Source organism: Myotis davidii, unplaced genomic scaffold (genome assembly GCF_000327345.1).
Source record: "Myotis davidii unplaced genomic scaffold, ASM32734v1 scaffold820, whole genome shotgun sequence".
Classification (NCBI taxonomy): domain Eukaryota; kingdom Metazoa; phylum Chordata; class Mammalia; order Chiroptera; family Vespertilionidae; genus Myotis; species Myotis davidii.
Window position 1 is genome coordinate 220,887 of NW_006291981.1, and position 8,816 is coordinate 229,702.

At 53.0% G+C, this 8,816-nt stretch overlaps 1 protein-coding gene across 1 annotated transcript in view; it reads right to left on the reverse strand.

Moving 5' to 3' along the window:
* Positions 1-8,816, reverse strand: part of GPRC5B (G protein-coupled receptor, class C, group 5, member B) — a 21,050-nt gene that overhangs the window by 3,169 nt on the left and 9,065 nt on the right. Inside the window, exons 3-4 of the mRNA XM_015565065.1 lie at positions 8,702-8,815; positions 1,197-1,309 (exon numbers count right to left, since the gene is read on the reverse strand). Coding sequence (XP_015420551.1) covers positions 1,197-1,309; positions 8,702-8,815 — 227 coding nt within the window. The remainder of the gene's footprint in view (positions 1-1,196; positions 1,310-8,701; position 8,816) is intronic.

Consider the following 8,816-nt stretch of genomic DNA (forward strand, 5'->3'; position numbering starts at 1 on the left):
GGCAACGCCGACAACACCCACAGGCGGGAGCCCTGCCCCAGCGCAGACAGTCCTGACCATATCCCAAAGCTCGAGGCCGAGCACGGGCGCGGCACATGACAGAGGAATGGAAATCCATTCGCCTGCAGTGGCTCATGCACTAGGAAGAAGCAGGGAGTGCGCTTGGCAGTAAATGTGGGGATGAGAGTGTATCTGATTCGATGGAGAAGCAACATGAGGTCATTCACAGGCAAAAGAGACAGTGATGGTTCTGCTGAGGTCTGTTTGGCATCAGCTAGCTGACCTGCTTTCGTGTTCACAGGGGGGAACGAGAAGCACTTCAGTTTTTCAAGATAACTCTGGGAGGGGAGTGGGCAGCCCAGGCCCAGCTGGCACAGGGAGGGAAGGCTGAAGGGGCCAGACTAGACTGGGCGTCAGCAAAATCCACTTCGTAATTCTGGGCTTTTCTTTTCTTTTTTAAATATATTTTATTGATTTTTTTATAGAGAAGAAGGGAGAGAGATAGAGAGCTAGAAACATCGATGAGAGAGAAACATCGATCAGCTGCCCCCTGCACGCCCTACATTGGGGATGCGCCTGAAACCAAGGTACATTCCCCTGACCGGAATCGAACCCGGGACCCCTTGAGTCTGCAGGCCAACGCTCTATCCACTGGGCCAAACCAGTTCAGCAATCTGGGCTTTTCTTAAGTCTCCTCCCAGAGAGAGAGGGATACGTTCTGTATAATGAAACTCAAGAATTCACTGGGTAAAAGAACTGCAAGATACAGGGACACTTAAGGGAATCTGTAGGTGGTATACAGGGTACAGGTGGTCCAGTGGGTGCAGGTGGTCCAATCAGTATAGTATACTGGGTGCAGGTGGTACAATGGGTACAGATGGTACACTGGGTTTAGTAGTACACTGGGTACAGGTGGTGCAACTGCTATAGTACACCGGGTACAGATAGTACGGTGGGTACAGGTGGTACACCGGGTACAGGCGGTACACCGGGTACAGGTGGTACACTACAGGGGCGTGGGTGCGTGGAGAGGGGTAGGAGAAATGGCAGCCTCGCCACGTTCCCGCTGCAGTGTCTGCTAGAGCTGCTGTCTGCACAGGCCTAGCAGCCCCTGCAGAGCTGTGTCCCTGTGGGAGCTGTTCCCCCTCATTCCTCCCCCTCAGGTTTCCTCCAAAACATCAGGGCTTGATACTCACAGTCCCGCCGTTCAGCACCACGGCCATCTCGGTCGGCTGGTACACATTGCTTCTAAACGGAGCGCTGGGTCTGCTTCCCAAACTGCCGTTGCGGAACCCTGCTGTCCGGAGAGCTGGGGAAGGCGGGAGCCACACAGACACCAAAACAACAAGGAAGAGAGACAGCTTTGTGTTCCTCCCTGCATCAGCACAGCACGCTCTGGCACACAGCCCTCCCTCCTGCCCTTTGTCACAGCCTGACTCCCAACAAGTCACAGAGGGGCTTTGTTCTCTGCCCCGAGTGACCCATCCTGGGGGCGGGGAGGAGTCTGCAGAGTCCAGGCTGCAGCTGCTGAGGCAGACAGGCCAGGCCTCCCCCTCCCCACCTGCAGGCCCCAGGGGACAAGGACACGCCCTGTACTCCCAAGTCCCCTGCACCAAAGACCTCACTCACTACAGCATGCCATTCATGGCCAGTTCAACATCACACCGTCAACACGGCTCACTGTGTCCCTACACACAGAGGCAGGGAAGAGCATGGACCAAGGCACATGACAGAGGGTGTCTCACGGGAAAGGCAGGGCACAGAGGGGCTTGGACCAGACAGGGGGACTCCGGCTGAACGGGAAAGAATTAAGATCTGAAGCAAAGACAGAGAAACAGGCAGGACGCTCTATCTCTGGATACACCGTGTTTCTTATCTGCTGTGTACTTTCAGAGATTCTCTCCCCCTTTTAATAAAGAAAAACCTAATGACACGGAGGAAACTTAAATGCATATTGCTAAGCCTGTAAGAGCTACACACTGTATGATGCCAACTATAATATGCTGGAAAAGGCAAAGCCAGAGACTGTAAAGGTGTTAGTGCGCTGGGGCTGGGCTAGGGATGAATGGTGGAGCGTGGGCATCTTCAGGCCACGAGCTATTCTGCACCAGAACTAACAGTGGAGAGGACAGAATGCATTTGTCCAGAGCACAGAGCTGTGCAAACCAGGAGTGACATCCCACATGTCCATGACAGCTTGGCTAATAGTAAGGATTCACTAACTGCAACACTAATGTAACAGATTCAAGTTGTTAGTATCAGGGAATCTGGGGCAGGGGCTTATGGGAACATCCTGTATTTCCTGCTTAATTTTTCTGTAAACCTAAAACTGCTCTAAAAAACAGTCTTATTAAAGAGTAGTGGAGAAGGCAGTAGGTCTGTTTAAAAATCAAAACAGAAGTCCACCTCCAAGGGTGTGGTGGCATCTTCATGATCTTCATTTCCAGCGAAGGCACTGATGTTGCTGTTCCGAGAAACCTCTCCTGAAAGTCTTCACTGGGGGAGTCATCTTTCTGACTAAAGAGATCTTGCAATTTTTAGAAACTCCTTGGGAAAGGGACCAAAACCACCTGGGTAATACAGTTCACCTTCAGAGAATGCCACCCAGGAGCCAGGCGCTGAGTTTATACACCTATAAACTCCTTTAACTGTCATAGCACCATAGGCACTTCTATGATTTCCACTTCACATGGGGCACAGAGAGATTAAGTAACCTGCCCAAGGTCAATCAGTGACAGAATTAGTATTCAAACTCAGGCAGAGAACCTGTGTTCATAACAATCACACTATACTACCTCCGAATACTAGGTTTTAACCACTACACTTAGTTCATTAGAAGCAACTTAAATTCAAGTGACACTGGGGGCAGCTGGGCCCAGATTGGACCAAAGAAACTGAGGCAGGATAGGGAATGCGAGTTCCAAGACACGCTTATGAAAACCTCTTTTGCTTTAGCATCTCCATGCCTTCACAGCCCCTGTGCACGTTCTGAGCAAGGAGAAGTCCTTCCTGGGAAGCAGAGAAGGGGCCGCCGGGCCCAGTAGGAGACAGGAGACCGTCCCATTCTCAATCCCTAGCCTGATCTGCTTAAATGGAGGGAGGTTCAGACACAGCAGCTGTGGTGGGGACTCAGCGCTGCCCTGCCCAGCTGTGGGGTGCACTGGCCCAAGGGCCTCTCCTCTGGGAAACATCCCTCCCCAACATTCTAAGCCCCTGAGTGTTGGCTACGGTGGCATTCTCCCCTGGCCTCCAAGTGGGCATGTGATTTAGGCCTAGCCAGCCAGGGCATCGTATCTCCCCAGCCACACTGATTGGCTCAGGAAGGGCCATCAGGTCCAATCAGAGCTAACTCTGGGATTTTTCTCTAGCATCCTAGGAAATGTTCCTCTTTTCTACTAGGACTCTGTGCAAGCCTAGAGCTGTGGGCTGCCAAGATGCTAAAAGGTTAAGAGATGGAGAAATACCAAAACTTGTCACCTCGAGCTCTCGGATCGAACCCCTCCTGAAGCTTTGTCCTTAGTTCATCAGTTTTGTTGCTGTGCTATAATCTTGCTTTGCTTAAGCTGATTAAAATCAGATTTTCATTACTTGCAACTTTGAGAATCTCAGCTAACACCCCATTCTGACCTGGGTCAACTCTGAAAGGCAAGCAGGGCTCACCCATAGGTCCCCACAGGAACCAAAGTTCAGAGGTTGAAGGCCAGCCCTCCCCTATCTAGACTCTGTGAGTGAGGCTAGCTGCTCCCCCTCCCCCACAAGTCACTGAGGGCCTTCCACTGGGAAACTAAGGGCTAGGGTTTAAATAGCCCTCGGCCCTATTGAGATCTGAGCCCAAATCCCTCCCAGAAGAAAGAACTCTTTCCTTTCCTGCTCTTGGAAAGGTGAGCATTTCAAGCGCCTGCTAACACTGCCCAAGATGTGACCTGAGGTGCTACATCCTTCAGTGTATTTTAATCTTTTTACTCACATACCTCATGCCTTGTTGATACTTATTCATAAGCAGCAGGCTGGTGAAGTGGTGCATATCAGGGCCTCCTTGGGGGAAGGGACCGAGGAAGCAGAGGCTGCAGCGTGGCTGAGCCATAGGCCACCTGGGATGCGTCCCACCTCTGGAAGCCAAGGCAGCTTTCAAGGAAGGGAGCCCGAAAGGCCAGCAGGTGACAATGCAAAAGAACAGGGCACTGGAGCTCCTGTGTGGCCGGCTGTGGGGCCAGTTCCTTACAGTAGAAGCTGGCTGAGGTTAGTGCCACAGCTGACAACAGCTGCTCTCACCGTGCATAGGAGCGTGGCCAGGCGTCCCTGCAGGCAAAGGTAACAGGGACAGAGGCAGCACCAGCCAGATGCCAACTCAGCCTCTGAGCTTTCTGAGGGCACGGCTTGCCTGGAGCTGCCCTGCTTGGTCCCATGGAAATGTCAGTGGATACACATGTGGGATGATGCAAAGCAGGGCTATTAAAAAAAGTCTGACAGCAAACAAGGCTGGTGAACACGTGGGGAAATAGGGCTCTCATCCGATGATTACAGGGGGCAGTATATATCAGGACTCCAAGGCACAGATTCTTCGGTGCAACTTTAGATGCAGTCTGGGAATTTTTTATTTTCTTTTTTGCAGGAAGTTAGTTGATCAAGGGCACTTGGCTGATCTCCTAACTGCTCGCCTGCCTGTCTGATCACCCCTAACCACTCTGCCTGCCGGATCACTCCTAATCACTCTGCATGTCTGCCTGCCTGATCACTCCTAATCACTCTGCCTGATCACTCCTAATCACTTACCTGCCTGCCTGATCACCCCTAACCACTCTGCCTGCCTGATCACTCCTAATCACTCTGCCTGTCTGCCTGCCTGATAACTCCTAATCACTCGCTTGTCTGCCTGACCACCCCTAACCACTCTGCCTGCCGGATCACTCCTAATCACTCTGCCTGATCACTCCTAACCACTTACCTGCCTGCCTGATCACCCCTAACCGCCTCTGCCTACCGGCCTGATCCCCCCTAACCACCTCTGCCTCAGCCCCCGCCATGGTGGCTTCATCTGGAAGGAAATCTGGAATGACATCTGGAATGTTGTTCAGCTGTCCGGTCTAATTAGCATATTATGCTTTCCTGCCGGCCTGATCGCCCCTAACCGCCTGAAATTCGTGCATGGCAGGTGGGGGGTGTCCCTCAGCCCAGCCTGCATCCTCTCCAATCTGAGACCCCTTGGGGGATGTCCAACTGCCAGTTTAGGCCTGATCCCACAGGATTAGGCCTAAACCAGCAGTCAGGCATCCCTCTCGCAATCCAGGACTGCCGGCTCCTAACCACTTGCCTGCCTGCCTGCCTGATCACCCCTAACCGCCTCTGCCTACCAGCTTGATCCCCCTTAACCGCCTCTGCCTACCGGCCTGATCCCCCCTAACCACCTCTGCCTGCTGGCCTGATCGCCCCTAACTGCCTCTGCCTGCCAGCCTGATCATCCCCTAACTTCTCCCCTGCCAGCCTGCTCGCCCCCTAACTGCTCTCCCCTGCAGCCTAATCACCCTCTAACTGGTCCCCTGCCAGCTTGATCACCCCCTAACTGCTCTCCCCTGCCGGCCTGATCGCCCCTAACCGCCTCTGCCTCAGCCCCCGCCATGGTGGCTTCATCTGGAAGGAAATCTGGAATGACATCTGGAATGTTGTTCAGCTGTCCGGTCTAATTAGCATATTATACTTTTATTATTATAGATACCCTGTGACACTTTAGTAAATATTTAGCATTAGGCCTAAACCAGCAGTCAGGCATCCCTCTCGCAATCCAGGACTGCCGGCTCCTAACCACTTGCCTGCCTGCCTGCCTGATCACCCCTAACCGCCTCTGCCTACCAGCTTGATCCCCCTTAACCGCCTCTGCCTACCGGCCTGATCCCCCCTAACCACCTCTGCCTGCTGGCCTGATCGCCCCTAACTGCCTCTGCCTGCCAGCCTGATCATCCCCTAACTTCTCCCCTGCCAGCCTGCTCGCCCCCTAACTGCTCTCCCCTGCAGCCCAATCACCCTCTAACTGGTCCCCTGCCAGCTTGATCACCCCCTAACTGCTCTCCCCTGCCAGCCTGATTGCCCCCTAACTGCTCTCCCCTGCTGGCCTGCTCGCCCCCTAACTGCTCTCCCCTGCCGGCCTGATCGCCCCTAACCGCCTCTGCCTCAGCCCCTGCCACTGTGGCTTTGTCCAGAAGGACATCTGGAAGATGTCCAGTGTAATTAGCCTATTACCCTTTTATTAGTATAGATAATACTGTAATAACTATGGATGAGGCCAAGTGGGTACTAGACTTATGGGGGGAATCACTCCATAAATTATATAAATGTCTAACCACTGGGTTGTACACCTGAAACTAATATAATATTGAACGTCAACTGCAAATAAAAATTTTGAAAGATACAGAAAAACAGGAAATGTTCACTGCAGCATAACTTTATATGGGAAGCCAGAAACATATGGGACATTCGCCAGCTGGAGACCAGAAAACTACATCACGTGCCTGATGGAAACAGACATGCGGCTCTGCAGTCACTGGCAGGAGAGGCCTTGGCCGTGATGCTGAGTGAGGCAAGCACACTCCCAGCCCAGTGTTCAACCTGCTTACACCTTACAGTCACTGGAAGCTTACAATATCTGGGCCCTAGAGACTTACAGAGTAAGGGATAGGCACCCATCTGTCTTTAAGCTGCTCAAGGAATTCTTATGTGCAGCTAGGTTAAGAACAGCTCTATGGCATCATCGTGTGTGTGTGTGTGTGTGTGTGTGTGTGTGTGTGTGTGTCAGAGAGAGTCAGTCTGCAAGATGGGAGCACTGCCTTTGGGCAAGGGTATTTTGAGCAATTTTTATTATTTCTATTTGCTAAGCCTCCTAAATGAGTATTACTAACCTTTTGTCATCAGAAAGGGATAATAACGCTACTAGTATTTTGGAGAACAAAGGGGACTAAAAGACAAGTTTCTTGGCTTTGGTACATGTCAGGGTGTAACAGATGTGGGTGGGGGCACCTCCGGAACCCCATCGCCTCCTGCACACTGCTGGTCCTCACCTGGGTCCCAGTTCCCTTGGTCTCTGGATCTTACTCGGATAGGATGTACTCGCTGCATTTCCACAGAAAGGGATGCATGTAATGGGAGCCAGAAAACCCGCTTTCCCCTCCCCACTCTCCTGTGCACTTAGTGTTGAACTGAACCAGTGGTGGGCTTCAGCTCTGTGACATGGAACTGAGCCCCCGTCTTCTCAATGCACAGAGCATCCTGACTCATCAGGGACATGAGGGCACCAACATGCTCTGAAAGAATAACTCTGCCTGGTCCACACCCTGGCTCTGCCTCAATTACCTGTCTGCAAAGGGACCTCATGGGGTCACTGTAGGTATTAAACGTGATTAGCTACTAAAATGCTCAGGGTGGTACCTGGTCCATGAGTGCACGCAACAAAGGTTAGCATCCCCACTTCTGAAGACCCTAAGCTACATGGGCAGTCCTAGCATCCCCACTTCACGGCAAGGAGACTAGACCTTCAAGCTCCTAGTGTTCCGGGCTAACAGAGAGCTTTCCGAGCCTGGCAAAGTGACAGACCAACAAGGAATGTGCAAATTCACACCCATTTCAGGCAATGCATTACCATCGCGGCCCCGGGGGTCTGCGGGGAAGAACTTGCCCAGAGGAGCCGAGTAAGAGGCTCCCCAGCCACTGGGCCCCACCAGCTGCTGGCCCTGCTCGCCCTGCCCGCTGTGCCGTCTGGGCTCCCAGAGATGCCCCCATCCCGACCTCCCCAGCCAGCCATCTGCGCCTGGTCTCAGGTTCTACTCTCAGAAGAGCCCAGCCAGGCACCGTAGGACCCTCAGCCTGGTACCCCAGTCTGGCACCTCTCACAGCAGCGCCACCAAGCACATTCTTTTCTTTTTTTTTAACAGATGAGAGAAACTGCTCAAAGCCCCATAGCTAGAAGCAGTAGAGACAGTGTCTGAATCCAGACATCTGACTTGAGGGCTTCAATTTCTGCACTTGTGGTGCCAGAGGGAGGAGAGGGGCACAAGCATTGCCCCCATCACCTGGCACTGGCTGCACATGCCCCCTGCCAGGGTTCGAGCAATGAATGCTAACCTGGTGGTGGGCGTGGCTGGGCCAGGTCGGGGAGGCGGGAGCACCTACAGGAGCAGCTGCTGGCTGGGACGGGGCAGCAGGGCCAGATCCAGCCTTTCAATGACAGAGACCTGGATTTTTACATTAAATTACATGGGGCCTTGACTTACGGGTGTCCCGACTAACGAGTTTTTCGAGAAAAGAGCCGTCTCTCGGCCGATTTTTTGCTTTGAGCTGCGAGCTAAAATTCGAGTCACGAGCCAGCTTCAGGTACCCCACGGCTAGTTGGCGCAGCGAACGTCACAGTGAACGCCACAACATCAGCCCAGCATCACATGTCTCACCTGTTCACTTCTTGATTTGGCATACAAGTAATTTGAGTTACGAGCTCCGTCAGGGAACGAATTAAACTTGTAAGTCAATGCCCCACTGTACTTGGCAATTCATAGGACACAAGTCTAAATAAAAATCCACCTCTGGGCCGGTTTCCATACAGGGGTCAACGCTTGTGGGCTCTGACCTGCAAGGGCTGCCCCCACCACTGCCCCCGAGGGGAAGAAGAGAGTCCTTTCAGGACAGATGGCCCCGCCCCAACCCGCGGCGAGCTGCCTACCTGCGCTGTGCTCGTCCATGGAGAAGGCCTTGTTCTCCAGGTAGGTCCGCGGCAGCGGTGCATCCTCTTCGAAGGCCGTCTCGCGCACCCGGGGCGGCGGCGCGTCGAAGTAGTT